Genomic DNA, 21,838 nt, shown 5'->3' with positions numbered 1-21,838 from the left:
TAAGAAGCTCTAAGTAAAAATGTATATATGATGATCAATAACGGATATAAACAGTTGGGTAGTTAGTGCGTGTGTTGTTGTTATGATGTGTCATATGTCAACAAACCCTAAAACTTACGTTCAACCTAGAGGGATTAGCTGGAGCCATCTCTCACTCGTAAAGATTAAATACAAGTATCTTACATCTGCAAATTTTAATGAAAAAGGTTTTCATATATGTATATCGATAAAAATTTCTTTTCACTTTAAACCTGTAAATAAAATAATTGTTGTGTTTCTGCCATGATCAAAGACTCGGTAGAAGTGATAACTGTTTATTCGACACACTAACTTGAACACACACACGCTATATAAATTCGTAACTGACTGACTATATTATCTATGAGCTACAGTAAATGAATTAGAAGATGATCAGGTTATATTATCAATAATCTTGGATTCTATTAATTCGATATACAACATCAATACACAACACCAATACACAACACCCCTTCCCCATTAAGTAACGTAGTCCTCCATCCACTTTGGTTTTCTGCGAGTCCGCGGTGGTCTGGTTGGTTGTTCAGCAATGGTTTCTGTGATGGGTTCAGCGATGGGTTCTACAACAGCCGATGGTGACTTCTCCATTAATTGTTGACAATCTTCCTGTTCTGACTGTGAAGGATTGTCAGCAATGTTTGATTGCTGCGCTTTATTCGCATCGGTTTCAGTGTCATCAGTGACTTCTATGGAAGGGTGTCGTTTTCTCAGCTGGTCCAAGTGACGTTTCCATAGTTGACCATCAGTTGTTTTTACCTTATAGGACACGGGTCCTGTTGGAGCCACAATGGTGGCAGGACACCATTTAGGTCCATGCGCGTAGTTTCTCGCAAACACAAGATCATCAGGTGCGAATATTCTTATTTTTTGTTTATCCGGCTTTATCACGTCGCAATTACCTTCAATCGCTTCTTCTTCGATGTCAGGGTGGATGCGGTCGAGAACCGTTCGCAGTCGGCGCTTCATTAGCAGTTCAGCCGGACTTTTCCCGGTTGTGGCACAAGGTGTCACGCGTTGTGAAAATAAGAAATTCGCTAGACGCTGTTTCCAGCTTCCGTGAACCATTTTTCGCAAAGCTTCTTTTGTCGTGCGGACCATTCTCTCTGCTTGTCCGTTTGATGCCGGATGAAACGGGGCAATTCTAGCATGTCTGATTGCACCTCTTTTCAAGAATTGCTGGAATTCAGCAGAAGCAAATTGTGCTGCGTTGTCAGACACAATTGTGTTCGGCAAGCCATGCGTTGCGAACAACTGACGTAATTCCTCTATTACCGTTCGTGTTGACATTTCTGATATTGGAATTACTTCTAACCATTTTGAAAAGGCATCTACAACTATCAGGAATGTCTTTCCTTGGAAGGGGCCTGCAAAATCGATATGTAAACGACTCCAAGGGTTATTTGGTGTTTCCCAAGAGTGAACAGGAGCTTTAGGCATCGCAGCTCTTGACGATTGACAAACGTTACATGTGTTCACAGTCTTTTCGATATCCTCATCCATTTTCGGCCACCAAAAGTAGCTTCTTGCCAAAGCTTTCATACGAACAATACCCGGGTGACCATCGTGTAACATAGTAAGGAGCCTTGAACGCGCTTGAAATGGAATCACAACCCTATTTCCCCAAAGCAAGCAACCTTTATGTACCGATATTTCCAGTTGTCTACTGAAAAAAGGTTTGAATTTTTCATCTGACAACTTGGCTGGCCATCCTTTCCACGCCCAATTTAAAACTCGTGATATCACTGGATCTTTCAAAGACATTCGTGCGATATCGTTGGCTTTCATGATCACAGCGTCATCTGATTCCAACATGAGTACTTCCAGAGGTGGTGGGATTTCAACATCTGGGACTTTAGTTGGTAGGCGGCTTAAGATATCGGCATTGGCGATAAGCTTTCCTGGTCTGTAGCAAATGTCATAAACATAAGCGCCTAACATGACAGTCCAACGTAACATTCGGGGTGAGAGAATGTACGGAGTTTCTTTATTGGGAGCAAATATTCCCAACAAAGGCTTGTGATCTGTAATGATTTGGAAGGAACGACCGTACAGATAATCATGAAATTTCTTTACTGACGCTATAATTGCAAGGGCTTCCTTGTCAATTTGTGCGTAGTTTCGTTCAGTAGAAGTCAATGTTCGCGAATAAAAAGCGATTGGAGCTTCTTTACCATTCGGCATTTGATGGCACAGAACGGCTCCTATTCCAACAGGGGATGCATCACAGATGAGTACTAACGGTTTTTTTACATCGTAATGGGTTAATACACAATCTGATGATAACAGTTGCTTGGTTTGGTTGAAAGCCTTTTTATGTTTGTTTGTCCATTTCCATTTAGCTTCTTTATCAAGTAACCGATGTAAGGGTTCGGCTACGGTTGCTTTGTTTCGCAGGAAGGAATGATAAAAGTTAAGCAACCCTAAGAAAGTTTGCAATTCTTTCTTATTTCTTGGCTGCGGTGTGTTATGGATCGCTGCAACTTTCTGTTTCGAGGGGTGAATTCCAGAGGCATCAATGTCAAATCCCAAAAATTCGATTCGTCGCAAACAGAATTTGCATTTTTCTGCATTCAAACGGAGACCTGCGTCATAAAAACGTTTCAATAACGTAGCAAGCCGTTTTGCTAGTATGCTTTCATCTTTTGCTGCTATCAAGATATCATCGAAGTAAGGTAATACTCCCGGGATACCTTTTGTGAGTTGATCTATTACTCCTTGAAATATGCCAGGTGCTGCACTTACACCAAACTGTAGTCGTTTCACTCTGAATGCACCTCGATGTGTGATTATTGTTTGTGCATCTGCAGTTTTTTTATCAACAACCAACTGTTGATAAGCTTGAGCTAAATCCAATTTAGCAAAAACTTTTCCACCAGCAAGAGATGCAAGGAGGTGGCTTACTGCAGGAACGGGATAAGCGTGCTTCAGAAGTGCCTTATTGATGGTACACTTGTAATCACCACAAATACGCACGGAACCATCTGGTTTCATGGGCGTGACGATTGGGGTTGCCCATACCTGATGACTAACTGGTTCAAGCACCTTCTGTTTAACCAGCTTATCTAGTTCCATATCGATCTTTTCTTTAAGAGCGAAAGGAACCTTGCGAGCTTTCATGCGAATAGGAGGAACTGATGGATCAAGATCCAACGATACAGGTTCGCCTGCATAACAACCCAAGTCAGGAGTGAAAACTGCCTTATATTTCCGTAGTACCGATTCAACTGGACTACTATTTATATGATTTATACCTTCGATTCTGATGCCTAACGGTTTAAACCATTCTAAACCCAGTAAATTAGGGCAGTTCCCTTTTGCAACAAAAATTCTAAGCCGTGTGTGGATGCTTGAATAATCAACATTGACAACACAACTTCCCATCAATTTAACTTGCTTACCAAGAAATGAGACGAGAGAGAGCGTTGTAGGAGCTAATTTTAGCTTTTTGTTGTTGTTCCGCAAATATTCGAAAGTTTGCTCGGAAATGATTGTCACGTCAGATCCTGAATCAACTTCTAACTGACAACGTTTGCCTTCAATGCTAAGGAAAACGCTTAGCTTGAGTGAGCGAAGGGATGGTGTAGATCGACAAGAAATACGATTTAGCAAATAAGATTGATGCGTGTCAGCTACTGAGATAGTATTTGCTTTCGCCTGAGGCTTGGAGCGCCTTTGTTTAGATCTACACACGCGTTCTATGTGACCAACTTTTTGACAACAACGGCAAACAGCATTTTTGAAGCGACATAACGCTCGATTGTGCTGACCTCCACAACTGGCACATACATTAGCTTGCTTATAAGTTTGACGTTTGCTTGACATGTGATGAATATTCGGTGCTGATGAATCGACATTGACAGCGCGAATTTCACTAGCATGTTTACATGCAGCTTCGGCGGACAGGGCTTCTTCCTGAGCCATTTGGAACGTCAAAACTTTCTTCGCAAATAATCGTAGTTGCACAGCTTCGTCTCTCAGGCCACATACTAAACGATCGCGCAGCATCGTTTCGAGATCGACGAAGTTACAACCTTGAGCCAATCGGCGCAAATCTGCGATGAATTCAGCAACCGTTTCGCCAGGCTGTTGCTTACGCTGATAAAAAATGTGTCGATTAACAATTTCAGAAGGCTGAGGCGCAAAATGGTCGTTCAAGACACTTATAATTTCATCGAACGATCTTTCTACCGGCTTGGCAGGAGATAACAGGGATTCCACAAGCTTAAAAAGCGTTGAACCACAAGAGCTAAGCAGGACTGCACGTTTATCAGCGTCGGCTGAGACCTTATTAGCTTCCAAATAGAACATCAAACGAGACGCGTAGGAATTCCATTCCTTAGGGTTTGATGTATCGAATTCTTCGATGTGGCCCAGTCTGAGTGATCCCATCCTCGTCGCCAGAACGTGTTGTGTTTCTGCCATGATCAAAGACTCGGTAGAAGTGATAACTGTTTATTCGACACACTAACTTGAACACACACACGCTATATAAATTCGTAACTGACTGACTATATTATCTATGAGCTACAGTAAATGAATTAGAAGATGATCAGGTTATATTATCAATAATTTTGGATTCTATTAATTCGATATACAACATCAATACACAACACCAATACACAACAATAATAATTGTTCTTTATTCTACATTTTTAATCTTTTATCTGATTAAAATATATTAAGTAAATTAATGTTAAAATAAAAATAATAAGAAGAGTTCACTTGCACTTTGTAAGCTTATAATTAATTGTAAATGAAGATCACAAATGTGTTTTACACATACATATAAATATAAATTTTTGTTTAAGTTAACAATATTTTATTCTCTTTAATTTTATACGATTAAAGAAAAATGTAACAAATCCACGGCTAAACACCAATAGCTAATAATCAATTTAGTTGTCTCTTTATTTTAGGCATCGGCTGAGCAATTTAAAATTTATACCTTAATTTGACTTAATATGACTTAATTTATTCTAGAAAATCCAACAGCTATGCTTCTTCATGGCTTATTGAAGCAGCTCTCAAAGGAGTACTGCATTGTCTCACGCCAGACTATTTCTATGATGCTATGTACAGCAGTAGACCTTATAAAGCCTAACTTCAGCAGTTAGTGGATAAAACTAGCATAAAACAAAAATTCCATTGCAACATTGGAGATCAGTATCGTTATTTTAGCATCGAAAAATGAATTTGGATTCATAATGCCAGGCATAAATTTTATGAAAGTAAAAATACTGTGAAGAAGACAAAAACTTTCGTGAAATATAGATATGAACATAATTCTAAAAAGTAAACGTGCGAATCACATGGGAAAAAGATTTACACATCAACATCATATAATGCACATTGAAAGTCAAACAAAAATCACATTTTAAGACGTAAAGACAATACAATGAAAAATCTGAAAATGAGATTATTAAAAATAGACACGAAAAAACCTAACACGAAAGCGCTTGCAAAATATTAGCAGAAATCTTAACGAACAAGAAAATCACAGGGGAAATATGAATGCAATGAAAAGTTTAATCCAGAGATTGATACTTTCTTTCAACAGAAAAAAATGGAATGGATAAAAGCTGAATCGTTTGAGTGGGGAATTATTATACACACACATAGCTTGCAATGTTGGTTGCAAACAAATTTTTTTCGAACAGCACATTTTTGTTAAGCGCTGTCATACAGTTCACTATTGATTTATGATCAGTTAGTAATATAAATAAATATAAACATATACATATATATATATATAAGAATTAAAGTAAAATTAACTTTATCCTTAATTTTTAAAATAGAAAATCCGCATATGCATGTATGAGAATTTATGTAGCAACGCAGATAAGTATCACTAGCCAAGTAATTAATTAAGTTATATATATTTATTAAAATGCAATAAATTTAAATAAAATATAAATTTAATATACTTCATAATACTAGAACTTTTTTTATATTTTTACTTTAACGCATTTTAACGAAATCACAAAACCAAATAATAAAAATTTATATATTTATACCTTCTTGTCAATTCAAACTTGATCTCATACTGTATCTTTCGTTTATTTACCCTATGTCTGCTAAAAATGTGTATAAATTAAGTTTGGCATGTGATTATTACATAACTTCGATTTATTACTAATCTAGAAAGGTATGTTGGAATTTTAATCAATTCATCAATATAAATTCCGTTTGAAAGTCTCTCTTCGAATTTTGCAACTAACTGTGGGACAGTAAAGAAACAACAAAGGGATAACTACGCGCACCATTTTTGCTCAAGTTATTAGCTGAAAAGAATGACATGGATAAATCATTTATTTTATGCTTTGGTTTTTTGTAGAGGTTCACTTCAAATTATCAATTCGTTGGATTAGTTTATTAGAAGTTAATGAAAAATCCGGTAAAACACCTTCCATTTCCAATTCTTATCGAATGCAGTTTAATATCTTGCAAAAGTTTATTACAGTTGATAATATTATGAGTTTAACTGACACTATTATTTAAATATACAGCTCATTTATGATGTTATTCTTTATTCAGAAGTGTTGTTCATTGAAATGGATTATGGACAGTTAGGCTGTTGTTCGTTATATTTGTTTTCATAATGGCATTATTTTATTCAAACTGTATAAAAAAACTTTTTTTTCAGTTTGAAATTAATGCTTTTAATTTTTTACTTGTGTGAATTCATTTGCACATTTTTCTAAAGTTGGTTTTCAGAATACTTTTTTTCTTAAAACCTATGTATTCAGAAAAACGTCGTTTTTAAGTGCACATGCAAGTATTTTTTTGTGAAGCTACTTCAAAATTTTTTAAAGTTATTATTAATATTTGAAAAATAGTAAGATGAAAAATACACTATTTATATAAATAAAAGTAATAACTTAGTTTATAACTTTGAGTTTTATGATAATGTTTGGTGATTTTAAGATTTTTTAATTGTGAGATAATTAAGAATGCTTAAATGATCTTTTGCGACTATTCCATAACATTTATAAAATGTTTGTTTTCAAAGTAAATACATATAACTATCAAATTAAGGAGAGTATTACTGCCTCAGTACTTTGTGTTTATGCGGTAAGCAAACTTGCCACCAGAGGGGGCTTTTCCTGGGAATTCTAGCCCATATGTTGTTGTCATTAGTGATGACGTTGACGTGCATATCCATTGCCGTGACGTTCTTGAGGAAATCAATACGAATGTAAAGAAATGCAGTCAGTCTTTTTGCCATAGTTTTTACAGTTAGACAAATGCAAAACAAAACGCAGTTCGAGATGTTGTCCAATTTTATAGCATATATTGTATTTTTTGTAAAATTTTCCGATTATATATATATATATATATTTGTTGTGCCGCTTGAACGATATTGGGATTTCAGTTCACTTTCTGTAGCCATTGAATTCTTTTATAAACTGTATTTATAAGCTTTTTAGTTATATTTATTTTACTGAAGCGATGAAATATTGGGGCTATGCATTTAAGGAAGCTTATTTAAGATTTAATTTCATATTCACACATCTTATAGTTGTATATTATTTATATGATGAAGTGGTACCTCGGTAAAATTTATAGTAAACAGCTAAAGCTGTATTTATAAATATTTAGCAGTAAAGAAGTCTCTGAAGTATAATAGTTTTGTCTAATTATAAATTTTGCCTTATAATTTAAGTGATGATGGAAGTACTATTTTCAAAGTTAGTTTTGACCGATCAGAATTACTTTTTCATTTGTCAAATTTGATTTGCAGGTAGCTAACAATCTTTACTTTTAATCAGTATTTATTTAAAGGATATGTTATCTACTTTGTTTAATATGTAATTTAAAAAATTTTTTAACTTTGAAATTTAAGAAAATGCTTTTGTAATGTATACTGTAAAAAAGTTTACTGTAACTGATTCTTAGGTCGAACTGTGGACGCAGAATTTTGCTTTGTTTTTAAGTATTCTGGCTTAAGTTTATAAAAAAAGCTTAAATTATTTTATTTTTCTGCTTAATAGTTTACTTCCGATATGAATTGAAGCGTTGAATAGTGATTTCGCATAGATACGTGCGAAAGTACCAAATGCAAAAGTGTGAATGCACTTTGTTATATTATATAAGTTTACTTGCTTGTATGTTTACATTGAGTGATTTAAAAAGAATAAAATTTAATTTTCAATAAAGGAATCTTTACTTTTCCATATTTAAGATAATTTAAATTTTTAATGATGACATATAATTTCTTAATTATTTGTTACAGTAATGTATTTAAATGTTGTTTGGCGTTCTTGTCTTAGTTGGTGGATTGTTCTATATAAATAAGTGTTATAATTTTCCGATGAAATCTGCAGTTTACTGCAGTTGGATTTACTTGCTAAATTGATACGGCAAGAGAATATTTGCTTATTCGGTAGATGACGAATGATTTTGTTTCTAAACCTTTTCAAAGCTAATTTTTCGATAGACCGTTCAAAGCATATTGTTTAAGGTGATATTTATTTGCAGGTTTGGTATTTGTTGTTTTGTAAGTTTCGGTTTTTGAGTGGTATGGCTTTACTACAATTTGTTGTTTTGGTTTTGCAATGAAAATTTGTCTAGGAAGCGAAATGATGGTAAAATGTCTTTTACTTTGTAATTTATTTGTGATTTGAAATTTGTTTTTGATTTTCTTCTTTAACCAATGCAGGACCTGTCGTATTCACACACGTCAGTTGAGCCTATATCGTTACCACCTCAAAATATGATCACTGGCCATGCGTTGCCCGAAAATGTTTCTCGGAAAAAAATTTCCACTTTCAAGCGAAACAGTGCTAGTAAAGGTAAAGGTGGTTCGACATCCAGCCGAAGCATAGTTGATAAAAGGCGTTCTCAAAAGTGTGCAAAGAATCGGCGCAACGCCGTCCAGACTATAACGGAAATTCTGAATCATCACTTAGCTCCGAACGTTGCCAAACACAAAGAGGATGATGAGTATATTCATAGTGTAGTTGTCACGTCCGTAAAAGATTCTTATGTATTTTGTCGAGTAAGTTTTTCTGTTTTTTTTTTATTTTTGAATTTCTTATAATTTTACTTTTTTGAAGGATATGTGCGTCGTTTGTGGAAGTTTTGGTCGCGGTCAAGAAGGGCATATGGTTGCTTGTACTCAGTGTGGTCAGTGTTACCACACATATTGTGCCAATGTTACGGTAACTGCCAGTAATCTTAATGATAGAATTTTATTATTATTATATATATCAGTGTTAGTTTTTTTTTCTTTTATGGTCCAGTTTCTGCAGTTCTGTGTGTTATTATGTTGCATGCATAAAGTTGAATGGAAATTCAGCTTTTTTGATTGACGCACAGTATATCAAAGCACTTATTTTTTCTGGTTTCAGCTGAATTCTGTTATTGTACATCGAGGGTGGCGATGCTTAGATTGTACCGTTTGTGAAGGTTGCGGAACTGGAGACGACGAACAGCATTTGTTACTTTGCGACGAATGTGATGTTTCTTATCACATGTATTGCTTAGATCCTCCATTAGATTCGATCCCGCAAGGCGCTTGGCGTTGCAAATGGTTTGTATTTATTTTTTTAAGTTTATTTTTTAGATAAATTATTCTCATTTATTGAAGGTGTTCAACTTGCCAGTTTTGTGGCGCTACACCTCCGAACGGTATGCTTGATTCAATAAAGAATCTGCGTGCGTGTTTCAAATGCGCTAGTCTTTATTCGTGTTGTTTTTGTCATCTGCAATACAAAGAAGAAGATATGATCATACTTTGCGATATTTGTCACAGGTGAATAAATTTTTTTTGGCATCTTCTGATTTAAGCGAAGATGATAATATTGGCAAATTTGTATGCTTTTTTTTTCTTCAGATGGAGTCATGCAAATTGCAATGGTTTATGTGCAGAAGATATATTGAAGAAGGGACTGGATGCAGGATTCATTTGCGTATACTGTCGACCGGGCGACGCGTGCTCGTCGGGTGGGGACTCGTTTTATAATTCCAAATGTAACCAAGTTGTATCGTTTTCAGAATCAGTCATTAATTAAATTTGCCTTTCGTTTTAGCCGCGATGCATTTTGTAATTGAAGGCGTTCTGTTGACCAAATCAGGCCTGTCAACTGTTCAATGGCGTCCCAAACCTGCGGCATCGCCAGTTTGTTCTGCAGTGTACAATTCAACACCTTCTTTTGAATCTTTGCAAAATGCAACTGCCGATGGTTTTTCTGAATTGTCAACATCTCAGCTAATGATTCAAGACGGAGTTGTATCAGGTTAGTTCAAAAAATGCACATATATGATGTCTAATGTATTTATGTTTTAGCATCTCCAGATACGGAAAAATTGGATTTTGAATTTTCTTCCAGTAGTGATATGACGATTTATGAATCGCAGAATGGGTTAGATTCTTTCGGATCGGTGGATCGACAGAAGCGAGTTCGGAATAGGAAACTGTTTAAAGTTGGCATTGGTGGTTTTCATACTCGATTAGCACGCAGCAGATATGACAAATTGCAAGAAGGTCTGCATGAATTTGTTTGTCTTGTCGTGGAATGACAATTATATTACATGAGTGTATTATCTTTTTTTTTTCAGAATGTGTTGCGACTGCTTCGCCAGAAATGACGGGAAATTCATTAGGCGGTAATGCTCAGTTGGATAACAACGCAGTTGCTGCGGGGGATAGTATTGTCGAAGAGGGTCATGACAAACCAAAAAGAAGGAAAAGAAATCGACGGAAGGTTGTTCTGGAAGATTATTATCCGTCTTATATTCAGGTGAATTTGGAAAATTGTTTCCCAAGGATGAATTAATTTATTACTGGGTAATAATTTTCAAGGAAGCATTTTTTGGAATCTCAGCAGAAGAAAGCAGCTACACCAACGGCGGCAACGTGAACGGTCCGGCACCGTTTCCAATGTCGCCGTTTGATCTTCAAGAGCAGGACATTGCTTTTGCAATTCCACGGTCACCGGATACGGAGATTAATTCAGAAGTGATAAAAAATGCCGAAAGTTCTTCACAAGTTTGTTGTTATTTCTTATTTATAATTATTGTGATTTTTATTAATTATTCTTCTTTTTTCAATTGAAGGTTTACAAATTGCGCAACGCCAACGTATTACCGGAAGTTTGTTTGAACGAAGCAATTGATATGAACGAAAATGAGGAGATTTTTCCCCACGAATTGCAAAATCACGATTTCACCAATCTATTAGATATGCTCATGCAAGCCGACATGGACCCAATTGTATCAAATACTGGTAAAAATATTTTAATTGGTTGATGAAAAAAAAAGAGAACAATTTTTTAATCGTCTTTTTCGAAATTTTAAAACAGATATCTCAGCCATTGATAGTGTTGAAATGGACACGTTGATGGATAATGTGTTTGACGCGGAATTGAAAAGAGCCTCAGAATTGACAGAGACGCAGTTGTTGGCCAATTCAGCAGCAGCAGCAGCAGAAATGCACCAGCCGAACGGACGTTGTCTCAAAGATTCGACTGCAATATGTGGTGACAATGCACCGACTCCATTTGTCTCTCTTCCAGTTGAGATTGGCACTGCTGCGAGTCAACAAATGGCACCGAAAAATTTTAATGAACAGACCGATCTTATTGGGTAAATTATTTATTTATGTATTTTCAGTTGGGAGGTTGTGACAGTATGGGAAGGGGTTGGTATCTTGAAACAATTTCTGGCGGTTTTCAGGAAGGGTCTCTTTTTGTTTCGAGGGTGAGCATGTTGATCATTTGTAAAATTTAAAAAAAATTATATTTTCAAGTGATCATATGAAGAGAAATAAGAATGATTGGAATGGCAAAAATGTTATGCTAAATTGCTTACGTTTTTTGAGCGAAATCAGAAAGGAGTAGGAGTTGGTACATTGTTTTCAAATTCTTTTTTTTTAATAATTATTCATATGAAATTTATGAAAATATTGCTTAACAAATTTTGAATTTCACGTATTAATCAAAAGAAAAAAAATAGCAGTGCTATTTATTTACTCAGAGAATCGAATGGTGCAATAATTTGAAATATCCTTTGATTGATTTTTAGCTTTACTAGACTGCTTCAAGCAACAACAACTGTTGAACGTGATCATATTTTACAATTGTTTGATGTGATTATTCTTGAATTTGGATGATTAAATGGGGCAGTGATAGTTTGCACTAATTTGTCATTTGGTTCAATCGCTTCAACGAGGGGTGTTTTATAGTTTTCCGTGTGGTAAGAGCTTTAAAAGAATGCTCAAGGTAATAAAGCCAGTTGTTTGCGTTTATCTTGACTCTTTCTTTCTTTCTTTCACATTTTCTGCTTTGTTCATTTATTATCAGTGCAGACGATCTTCACCGATTCTTTCCAACGATGCTGGCAATCGGATAGAAACTTTCTCTCTTCAAAGTGTCTGTCTATTCTCTCTCCCTCTCCCTCTCTTTATGAGTGTTTGTGCTTTTGGCTTTCCAGAAAGAAAGCTTTCTACCCCCCCCTCCCTCTCTCTCTCCCTCTGCCTCTCTCAATTACAATCATTTTTTCTGTTCAACTGATTGTTTTTTTGTTTTTCTTTTTTACAGCAATATGGCAGGAAATATTTTCCCAAACAGCAACAATAGCAGCAACAGCAACAACGTTAATAATGATAATATGATCGGTGGTGGAATGGTGGAATCGACAGCGGTCCGCCCGAGGGTGTGCGAGTCGCCGCCTGTGGAGGTGAAGAATTATTTGGACCGATGGTTGCAGGACGAGCCGTTGGGAGATCGTTCGTCAATTGCGGCCGTTTTGTACGCAAATTTGAACGCACCGGATTTGAAAACGCGCTACCCTTGCTGGCCGGACCGGGCCAAGTGCATTGCCAAAATTTGGCGCTCGTTGAATCAAGATCACCGGCAGCAGTACGTCCAGATGGCCCGGGAGAATCGGTCGTTGATGCGTCAAGAGTGCAAAGCCCGCAGGCAGCAACAACAGCAACAGCAGCAGCAGCAACCTTGTCTGTTAGCTTCGTCGCCTGCCGTCCGGAGAAGTAGCTCCAGTGGTGGGCAGCTGATGAAACTGATCGAAAGCAGTAGTCCACCGTCGATGGTAAACTGCGCTGCGACCTCTGATACCGCCAGCAACCCCATGTCCGGGGCCACACCCGCTCCGATGCCTTTGAACATCAATGTTGCTGATGAAACATCGCATCGCGCGGACATTCCGATGAAGCCACATTTTCCGGTAATTCGGGACTTTTTCCCTTTTCAACAGCGGCTCCATAATCAACACCATCCAAATCAACAACATTTTCCTACCCCCCTTATTCACCACAATCATCAGCCACAAGAAGATCAGCAACGGCAACTGAAGAATTTTACGATGAATTTCTCTCAGAGGGAATTTTTTCAGAATCACGACGGCACCGCTAGTACTGTTTCCCAGCACCAGCATCAACAACAGCGGAAGTTTTCTTTGCCAGGTAAGAACTGTTTTGTTATTTTTAATTTTTTTTAAAAAATATAATTATAGAAGATGGTTTGGCTTTTGCGGTGCAAAAGAATGATGTCATCAAACAGCCTGTGGATCATCAGTATGGGATGATGGTGAACAGTGGCGAGTCGTTTCGACTCGGCAAGGCGGAGCCATTGGACGCGCTTGGTCGCAGGTCTTCTTGCCCTTCGAGCGCGGAAGCGTTGGTCGGCATGGCGGCTTGCTGCAACAACAGCTTGTCGTCGGCTTTGGCACCGGCGCCGGTGCTGTCGCCGTCCCAGGCGCAAATTTCGACGCGGGAAATGCTCTCGCCGCCGGTCTCTTGGTCACAGGTGAACAGAATTGACCACCACCACCACCACCACCACCACCACCAGCAGCCACAGCAGCCGCAACAGCAGGGCCAATTCGGCTGCGCAGCTCGGGCTAAATTATTGCCACGAACTTCCGTCGTTGGTGATGACCACGAGCTGATGACGGGCATGCGGAATCAGCAGGGTCAAAATCACAGCAACAAGCAGCAGCAGGACAACAAACTTGCGCAAGTAGCGCAGTCGGTCGAGACGACGATGCACGAAGAGTGGCTGATGCAGACGGTCGGCTCGTTGGAACACCAGCAGAAGTCTTTGGAGAGCGAGTTGAATCAGCTGCGTCGAACGAAGAAGAACACCGCCTCGAAGCAGCGTCAGATGCGCAAGAACGGCGTCGAGCCACCCCAAGCGGATCAGGCCGCGTTGGCGTCGTTGACGCAGACGATCGGCGAACGGCAGAAACTGTTGGAACGGATCCGCAAGCAGCTCAAAACCCACAATTCGCTCGTCCAAGATTACCAGCAGCAAGACAAAAGAGTCGACGGGGCGTTGTCCATCGCCGGCGGCGGTAGTGGCCAGTCGTCGTCGTATCCGGCACCCGCGCAGTCGCCCGTGCCGTCCCCGGCTTATCAGCCGGCTGTCTCGCCGATGGATTGTGGTTTCGCCGCCGACCCCGGCCACACGGCTCCGCCTCGGTCTGAACAAGCGTTCATGGCCCCGACGGCTGGTCAGCAGCGGCATTTCAATTTCGTCCAACCGATGCTTGTCGACCATCACCAGCATCTGCCGCAGCAGCAGCAACAACAACAACAACAACAACCACCACCACACTATCCGCAACAACAGCAACGACACTATGAACAGCAACATCCGAATCTGCATCCGCAATCGGCTTTAACGGCGGCCAATTTTGGCGTTATGGCGATGAACGGCGCCAGCGGGCTTGGGGCCGGACAGACCGTTGCACCGGAACCGTCACCGTCGGCAGTTGGAACAGAGATGATGAAGCCGACGATGATGAACATCACTGCGCCGCCTTATTATCAGCGAATGGTGCCGGTGAGAGTACCGTTGGATTCGACCGTAGCCGTGGCGCCGGGTCTGGCACCGCCGCCGCCACTGCCGGATCCACCACTACCGCCAGAATACGCAGCCGCCTACGTGAACGAAGGTATGATTCATTACTCGATGCCGGGTCGTCGTTTTGCGCCCCACCCATTAGGTGACGTTGCCGTTGGAGCAGCTGCACCACCTCCACCACCACCATCACTACCAGTACAGCCACCACCGGCACAGGCACCACCGCCACCGTATCATCATCATCAGCAGCAGCAGCAAGGTAGGGGAAATTGTTTTGTAATTTTTTTATTTGTTCTTTTTGTTCACTTAAATGAAACCAAAAAACAAAAAAAGAAAGAAAGAAAGAGATGTTTTCCTAACAAAAACTGAGATATATTTATGCATATTATATGTGTAGAGAGGTTTCAGTTGATCTTATGTTTTTTGCAAATTGTTGTTGTGTATGCATCGGCAGAAGTTCGACTTTTACCATTGGTTCAGAGTTCGATCGTTTCCTCACACGATCACATTTATTGTTCTTTTTTTGTTGTTTTAAATTTGTTGCACATGTGTGTGATGCTTAGCACACAATCGGACGTGCAGTCAATCAGATGTTGTTGTCTTTGAACAAAAAGCGACTTCTTTTATAATAGAAACGGCAAAGATGTGTGTGTGTGTGTGGTATATTCTTTTTTTTTCTTTTGGCTATTTAGAAGTGAAAAAGCGAAAAAGGATTCGCAGGAAGAAATCAGAAATTAAAGAACAAATTCTCACTTGTTGTAAAGGTAAAAATAATTAGCGTACTGACCCCTGCCCACTTGCTCCCGGTTGACTTTTGATTTCCAACCAGACTAGCAGATGAATTTTTGCTTTGTGTGTGTGTGTGTGTGTGTGTGTGTGTGTCTGTGTGTGTCTGTGTGTGATGTTTAACATTCGACCGTTTTTTTTCCTCTCCTTTAGCAGCGTGCATTTTTCATTTTTCTCTCATTTGCATACAGCATCAATTCAAAATAACCATTGTAATAGTAGTATTTATGAATTTCATTTTTCACCGATGACGGATGATGATGTTCATTCTTCTTATTGACTAAAAATTTTTGCATGTTCATTCATTCTGTGCGTTATTGCATTTTTTTCATATTCTACTGAATGAAGCTGCTTTGTGTATGTTTTACAAAAAAAATTTATTGACGAGCAGGTTTGAAGAAAACGACAATGACAGCAGTAGATTGTTTGATTGATACTGACCTGCGCAACGTGAGCAGAGTGTGAATTTGTTTTTTCTTTTCATATCTAAAAAAAAGAAAAAGAACTAACTTTTTATTCGTTCGAGAGAGACAGTAGTAGTGAGACAAAATTTTTGCAATTCCAATTATTGCAGTGCTAAAATAATGAAAAAGCCGTGCATGCAACCACGATAGGTTGCTTTTAAAAATTGCACGATGTGTATATTTTCATATCTCAATTTGATGCAGTGTTTTTTTCAGCTTACGATGGGATTCCCGACGACGAGACAATTTTATCACGGACCAAATGTTTAAATTTGTGCTCTATGTCTCGTTGTTATGGATCAGAGGTTGTCGCTACGGTGAAAGATCTGCTCGATAGGGTTTCTGACGACGAATACGGCGGTAAGCATTATTTATTATTGTTATTCAGTGTTTGAAAAGCAGAATAGGTCTTTTAAAACTCTCAGTCTAATTGTTGTTGTATGTAGGTTTGGAGTGATGTGTGTTTGATTTTTTTAAGATTCATTTCTCAGAAAAGCTCATGTATTTTTTTTATAAATACACAGGGATGTTGTTTTTTAAAACGTCATCATTTTTAGAAGCTACTGAAGCAGTTTTGCACATGTTTTCGAAAATTTATCCCACCGATCAGTGCTATGACTTTGACGGATCGCGGAGGAAGGTAAAAAAAGAAAATAACATTTCAAAAATACTACTTATTTTGTTTAATATTTAGCATTTTTTCTAATTGTGTAAATATATTTATGATATAGTATTTTTGAAATTTCGGTAAAAGTTTCCACACATTTCTTCTGGGGTTCGTGAAATTTTGACCAACGTGGTGCATGCAGCAGCAGAGACGGACAGTTTTATAATTGAAATAAATGGTTATGGAATTTTGTTTCAGGGAAAAGGGCAATTGTCGCGCAAGCGTAGTCGACGATCGAACAAGGCGAAATCTTTCTGCGGCAACGAGGATGCAGTGGATGAAATGGGTGAACTTACCGATCATCAGTGGTTTTATTATTTGCAGCAGTTGCCACCACTGACCATAGTGGAACCTGAATCCAGATTCGATACGGCCATAACTCATTTTTACGGAGTCACACCTTTGACTGATTGTAAGATAATGATAATTTGTTTCTTTTTGACAGTATAATTTTTAATAAGTGTATTATTTTGTCTTCTCTCACGAAACAGGTAAGGGCTTAGTGGAAGGAACGTTGGGAAAAGTGACATTGTCATTTGCCGAAGATTATTATCGTCGTTCCTGCGGTGGCGATGGTGCTAGAAATAATTCTTTGGTCAGAATGGCAGAGTCGTCCACAAGAGGCCAAATTGAAAAGTCATTTTCCAACGTGAAAGTGGAAAATGATTTCCTTTTTGAAAACAGGTCCATAAAAAAAATATATATATATATATTATGTGCATATTTTTTTCTATCAGTATTTTTTGATTTATTTTATTTCAGATCATCTAACAGTCCTGATGAATTGATATACAGTGATGGAAGTGGAGATGAGGAAAATTTACCGTGTTATCCATATTTGAAGCCTGAAATGTCTGCCGACGGGCGGTTGTCTCCAAATTTTCGTCTAGTTGCACCGGTTCCAGTACGTGCTGTTCCCGGTGATCCACCAGCAGGCGCGCTGAACAAAACTGTAAATAAATTGTGATTAATTAATTTTTGAATTTAAAAGAAAATGTATTTTCAAATCAGATTAATGAATATGTGCAGTCTCAGCAGTCGCGTGTCGTCACGTTGACATTGGACTCTGCTGCTGCTTCGAACGTCAGCAACGTTCTTCGAAATCTGGCTTGCCTGCTTAACGTGGACGTTCCAGAATTATTCGATTTACAAATCGACACTCCACCTCACACTCCCGATAGAGGTTCGTATTATATATTTCTTTATATTTTTGTCTTTGTATTAAAAATAATACATTTTTCTTTCTTTGGTTCAGTGCTGTCGAGAGAATATGCGGAAACGCAACGTCGATTTTGTTGCTACTGCGCAACGGCACTGCAACAGGCAATGGTGAAAAAGAATTTGGCAGAATTGGGATTTACACCTAAAAATGATGTAAAATTATTTCAATTTAGTTTGAAGTTTAATCCAATTCTGATGAATGTCGTCGCTTGAAATTTTCAGGATTCGGACGAAGTAGTGTTTTGTAGCGACGCTTGCTTTGTGCAGTTTGCCGTGAGCAGAAAAATGCCAATCAGTCCAGGAAATCCATCGAAGGTAAGTTGCGCATGCAATGCATATTTTATTATTGCACGTACACCACGTAAATGTTTGTTTCGATTCAGGTGCTTCCAAATAAAACTGTCATTACGTCTGGTTTTGAGAATGCTCTGGAGCGCAGCAACAGCAGCAGCATGTCGATTTGTACGGCAAATCAATTGCGCATTGCAGAAAGTGAAAACAGCCGTCACCGTTTGGTGAACAGTATTAAATTGGACGAGATCATCCGCAGTGTCGTTGGAACTTCAAAAGTTTACACCGGCACTAGCAAGGAATCGGTTGTTCACGTGCGTGATTTGCCCCGTCTCAAAGATACGGTAGAGGTGGAAAGTGAAAATCAAGATGCGTCGCATTATGTAAAAAAAAAAAGAAAAATTCATCTTCAGTTTAGTTTCTCAATTTGTGATGCTTGGAAATTTAGGAAAGCAAAATGGAAAAGAAGTTGAAAGGAGCGCGTTGGCAGCTGTACAACAATTGTCAGAAGTCGCTTTTGAAAGTTTTAGCTTGTAATACCCCTGAAGCGGTAAGTGAATGATTTTTTTTGTAACTTTTTATTATTCAAGATGAAAAGTTTATGTCTTTTTTAAATATTTCTCTTATTCAGCTTTGGAAAGAGATGTTGTCCATTTTTTGGCTACCACAATCGTTGCCGCAAGATACCAGAATTTGTGAATTGTGTTCACGTATGGGTGACGGAGAGACTGAAGTTTGCGGCAGGTAAAAGAAAAAAATACAGTCACTTGATCAACTAATATATAATTTTAAATTTTAAATATCAATTGCAACCTACTCAAACGGAAGAAGTGTGTGTTTTTCAAAATTTGCAATTTTTTATTGTTTCAGATTGTTGAATATGGATGCCGGCCGTTGGGTGCACGTGAATTGCGTACTTTGGTCGGCTGAAGTTTACGAAACAATGGACGGCGGTCTTGTAAATGTGGAACAAGCGGTTCGACGCGCCTCTGTCACTCGCTGTGTGCTCTGCGACCTCCCTGGTGCTACAATTCCTTGTTACAAAATGAAATGTGGAAGCAATTTTCATCTTCACTGCGCTGTTGACAGTCGGTGTACGTTCATGATGGACAAGGTGTGTTGTGGTTATGTTTTTTTTGGGAATTAAAAATTTTTTTATCTGAATTTTAATAGACGATGTTTTGCTTCGAGCATCCGCCGCTTTGCCGGGACAAAATTTTGTACAACTTGGCCGTATTTCGTAAAGTGTACATTGAACGGGACGATGAACAGCTGTTGTCAAAGTATATATTTTTTGACTTGTTGGAATCGTTGAAGTTGTCGTTGTATAAAATGTTCTGCTTTATTTTCTGTTTAGGCTGTATCAGCAAAGTGAATCTGGTGAATATGCGATGCGCATTGGCTCTTTGCTTTTTCACCATGTTGGACAGCTGCTTCCGGAACAGTTAAATCGGTTTCACACCAAAGATTGCATATTCCCTGTATGAGTTTTCCCCCAAATATTGCAATTTACAATATTATTTGTATTGAATTTCTTTCTTTATCATTATTTATTTGCCTTAGGTTGACTATACGGTATCCCGTATATACTGGTCGACTTTTCATCCTAGACGACGTCAGATTTACCAATGCCATATTGGTGAGTTTGAAGGTGCGCCGTTATTCAGCGTCACTGCGAAGTATCCTGGAACGGCAGAAGTTCGATATCAGTCAAAATCGATAAATGGTAATTCATCCTTGTATGCTTACTTGCTGCATATTATTATTTATTTAATATTTTTATTGCAGAAGTTTGGCAGAATAATATATTAACACCGTTGCAAGGTTTGCGGAATTGCAATGATATGTTGAAACTGTTCCCGTCCTATATATCTGGAGAAAGTTTCTTTGGTCTTTTTGAGCCAAGTATTCAGAAAATGCTTGAATCGGTAAGATTAAATGTGTATATTTCAATTCTTATTCTCCACTACTGTATCATAATTGAATAAAAGTAATATAGTCTTACAATTTGTACTGTTTTCAGCTACCCGGTATTGACAGTCTGGTGACGTATGAATTCAAATATGGTCGATCTCTTTGGATGGAACCACCTTTAGTATTGAATCCCAGTGGTTCAGCCAGATGCGAACCTTGCTTTCGCACGTATATCAAACGGTATGTTTTGGCATTGCTATATTTTGCACAGAATATATATATATATATGTATTTGGTGCTTGCATTGCATTAATTATCTTTTTGATTTTGCACAGATCGCGCAAGTTAAACGCAATGTCAGCGCATTCTATTCAAAGTTTGCTTGCATTCAGTGGCATGCCGAGTGATGGCTATTTTTACAGCTTTGGCAACAAGCAAAGTTTAGTGGCGAAATGTTATCAGTATCGAAAGCTCAAGCAAGAATGGAAAAGCAATGTTTACCTAGCTCGGAGCAAAATTCAGGGTCTCGGTCTGTTTGCCAACAGGGATGTTGAGATGAACGCTATGGTGATTGAATATGTCGGGGAGGTCATTCGGAATGAGGTACAATTATGAATTATTTTTTTGTTTATTAATAATATTTAAAAGTTTTGATTTATTTTCTTCTCTGCAGCTATTATTTATTCTTATAATTTAATAAGCAAAAATGGGCTTTTTTTAAGAAGAAATTTTGAATAATTGACCGAAATATCAATTATCTGTTGTTTATTTTTTATGATTAATATTGCATTTATAAAGTATCGGTATTTTTTTTGTATAATTCACATACATCCGACATTTTGTTTTTCAAGGAACATGAGTAATCAGATGAAAATTGTTCACAGTTTGAAAATGTTTTAATGAAATTTTTACTTAATTTTTTTTCTTCTTTATGTATGTATAATGGAGTTATTTTTGAAATAGTTTGCAAATTACGTTATTTATCAGTATTGTTGCATTTTTGTGTAGGTAGCTGAACGTCGAGAAAAAAGCTATCAAAAAAGAAATCGTGGTGTTTATATGTTTCGTTTGGATAGTGATCACGTCATCGATGCAACAGTGGCCGGAGGGCCTGCGCGCTATATAAATCATTCCTGTGATCCGAACTGTATTGCTGAACGCATCGATTTTGACAGAGAATCACGCATTGTGATTATGAGCTGTCGTCCAATATGCAAAGGCGAAGAGGTGTGTGATGATGAAATCAAAAGCAAACAATCAAATAATAATTATTATAGTGCATTGAAAATAGTTCTGTGTTCCCCCTCCCTCTCTTATTTCATTCATTTCTTTGCTTTTTAGCTTACGTATGATTATCAGTTTGATTTTGAAGACGAGCTGAACAAACTTCCTTGTCTCTGTCGAGCTCCGAACTGTCGCAAGTGGATGAATTGATTGATCGTTGTGTGTGTGTGAGAGAGAGAGAGAGAAAGAAGAATGTGTGGTGCATTGCTGTTTTTTCCAAAAATATATAGCAAAGAGGCGGTATACATGATGATGCAAACGGGATGTGCTTCTTGCGTTCGATTTACCACTTTTGCAGAGGGGACTATTTTGGCACTTCGGATGGTCTCGTCTCAGTGGTGGTAGCACGG

General features: G+C 38.1%; 4 protein-coding genes across 4 annotated transcripts; all 4 read left to right on the top strand.

The window, feature by feature from the left end:
- The first annotated feature begins 568 nt into the window (after positions 1-568).
- On the top strand, positions 569-1,184 carry Tsp_02211 (hypothetical protein). The gene is made up of 3 exons (XM_003377956.1): positions 569-614; positions 803-861; positions 888-1,184. Exons 1-3 carry the CDS (start codon positions 569-571, stop codon positions 1,182-1,184), a joined length of 402 nt encoding a protein of 133 aa, XP_003378004.1.
- Position 1,185: 1 nt separating this feature from the next.
- On the top strand, positions 1,186-1,948 carry Tsp_02212 (conserved hypothetical protein). Its single transcript, XM_003377955.1, has 3 exons — positions 1,186-1,295; positions 1,381-1,434; positions 1,696-1,948. Exons 1-3 carry the CDS (start codon positions 1,186-1,188, stop codon positions 1,946-1,948), a joined length of 417 nt encoding a protein of 138 aa, XP_003378003.1.
- A 4,386-nt stretch (positions 1,949-6,334) lies between these two features.
- Positions 6,335-12,151, top strand: Tsp_02213 (putative PHD finger protein). The gene is given in 18 exon segments (XM_003377954.1): positions 6,335-6,362; positions 6,374-6,488; positions 6,786-6,814; positions 7,487-7,592; positions 7,703-7,727; positions 8,699-9,037; positions 9,096-9,200; positions 9,390-9,571; positions 9,629-9,793; positions 9,875-9,984; positions 10,071-10,277; positions 10,328-10,525; positions 10,600-10,781; positions 10,844-11,029; positions 11,098-11,266; positions 11,352-11,625; positions 11,653-11,739; positions 12,064-12,151. The coding sequence occupies 18 exon segments, from the start codon at positions 6,335-6,337 to the stop codon at positions 12,149-12,151; spliced, it is 2,595 nt and encodes an 864-aa protein (XP_003378002.1).
- Positions 12,152-12,663: 512 nt separating this feature from the next.
- Tsp_02214 (putative SET domain protein) lies at positions 12,664-21,638 on the top strand. The gene is made up of 23 exons (XM_003377953.1): positions 12,664-12,899; positions 13,390-13,459; positions 13,851-14,508; positions 14,646-14,840; positions 16,328-16,471; positions 16,669-16,751; positions 16,977-17,190; positions 17,270-17,462; positions 17,541-17,682; positions 17,790-17,961; positions 18,034-18,152; positions 18,222-18,314; positions 18,383-18,634; positions 18,739-18,840; positions 18,922-19,034; positions 19,161-19,404; positions 19,464-19,670; positions 19,854-20,016; positions 20,079-20,218; positions 20,314-20,444; positions 20,540-20,807; positions 21,213-21,431; positions 21,546-21,638. The coding sequence occupies exons 1-23, from the start codon at positions 12,664-12,666 to the stop codon at positions 21,636-21,638; spliced, it is 4,251 nt and encodes a 1,416-aa protein (XP_003378001.1).
- Positions 21,639-21,838: the final 200 nt, after the last annotated feature.

This window comes from Trichinella spiralis (genome assembly GCF_000181795.1).
Source record: "Trichinella spiralis strain ISS 195 chromosome Unknown Scfld4, whole genome shotgun sequence".
NCBI lineage: Eukaryota > Metazoa > Nematoda > Enoplea > Trichinellida > Trichinellidae > Trichinella > Trichinella spiralis.
Note: the sequence above shows the minus strand (reverse complement) of the source record. Positions and strands in the feature narration are given on the sequence as shown.

Bases quoted from the DNA above. Each gene is read 5' to 3' on its own strand.
- Tsp_02211 (XM_003377956.1), top strand. From the start codon at position 569: ATGGTTTCTGTGATGGGTTCAGCGATGGGTTCTACAACAGCCGATG. The intron at 615-802 runs GTGACTTCTCCA...TTTACCTTATAG, and splicing joins GGGTTCTACAACAGCCGATG to GACACGGGTCCTGTTGGAGC. The intron at 862-887 runs GTTTCTCGCAAA...CAAGATCATCAG, and splicing joins CATTTAGGTCCATGCGCGTA to GTGCGAATATTCTTATTTTT.
- Tsp_02212 (XM_003377955.1), top strand. From the start codon at position 1,186: ATGTCTGATTGCACCTCTTTTCAAGAATTGCTGGAATTCAGCAGAAGC. The intron at 1,296-1,380 runs GTAATTCCTCTA...TACAACTATCAG, and splicing joins ATGCGTTGCGAACAACTGAC to GAATGTCTTTCCTTGGAAGG. The intron at 1,435-1,695 runs GTTATTTGGTGT...CGATATTTCCAG, and splicing joins ATATGTAAACGACTCCAAGG to TTGTCTACTGAAAAAAGGTT.
- Tsp_02213 (XM_003377954.1), top strand. From the start codon at position 6,335: ATGGATAAATCATTTATTTTATGCTTTG. The intron at 9,572-9,628 runs GTTTGTATTTAT...CATTTATTGAAG, and splicing joins GGCGCTTGGCGTTGCAAATG to GTGTTCAACTTGCCAGTTTT. The intron at 9,985-10,070 runs GTGGGGACTCGT...CTTTCGTTTTAG, and splicing joins GGGCGACGCGTGCTCGTCGG to CCGCGATGCATTTTGTAATT.
- Tsp_02214 (XM_003377953.1), top strand. From the start codon at position 12,664: ATGGTGGAATCGACAGCGGTCCGCCCGAGGGTGTGCGAGTCGCCGCCT. The intron at 16,472-16,668 runs GTAAGCATTATT...CATCATTTTTAG, and splicing joins TTCTGACGACGAATACGGCG to AAGCTACTGAAGCAGTTTTG. The intron at 17,463-17,540 runs GTCCATAAAAAA...ATTTTATTTCAG, and splicing joins GATTTCCTTTTTGAAAACAG to ATCATCTAACAGTCCTGATG.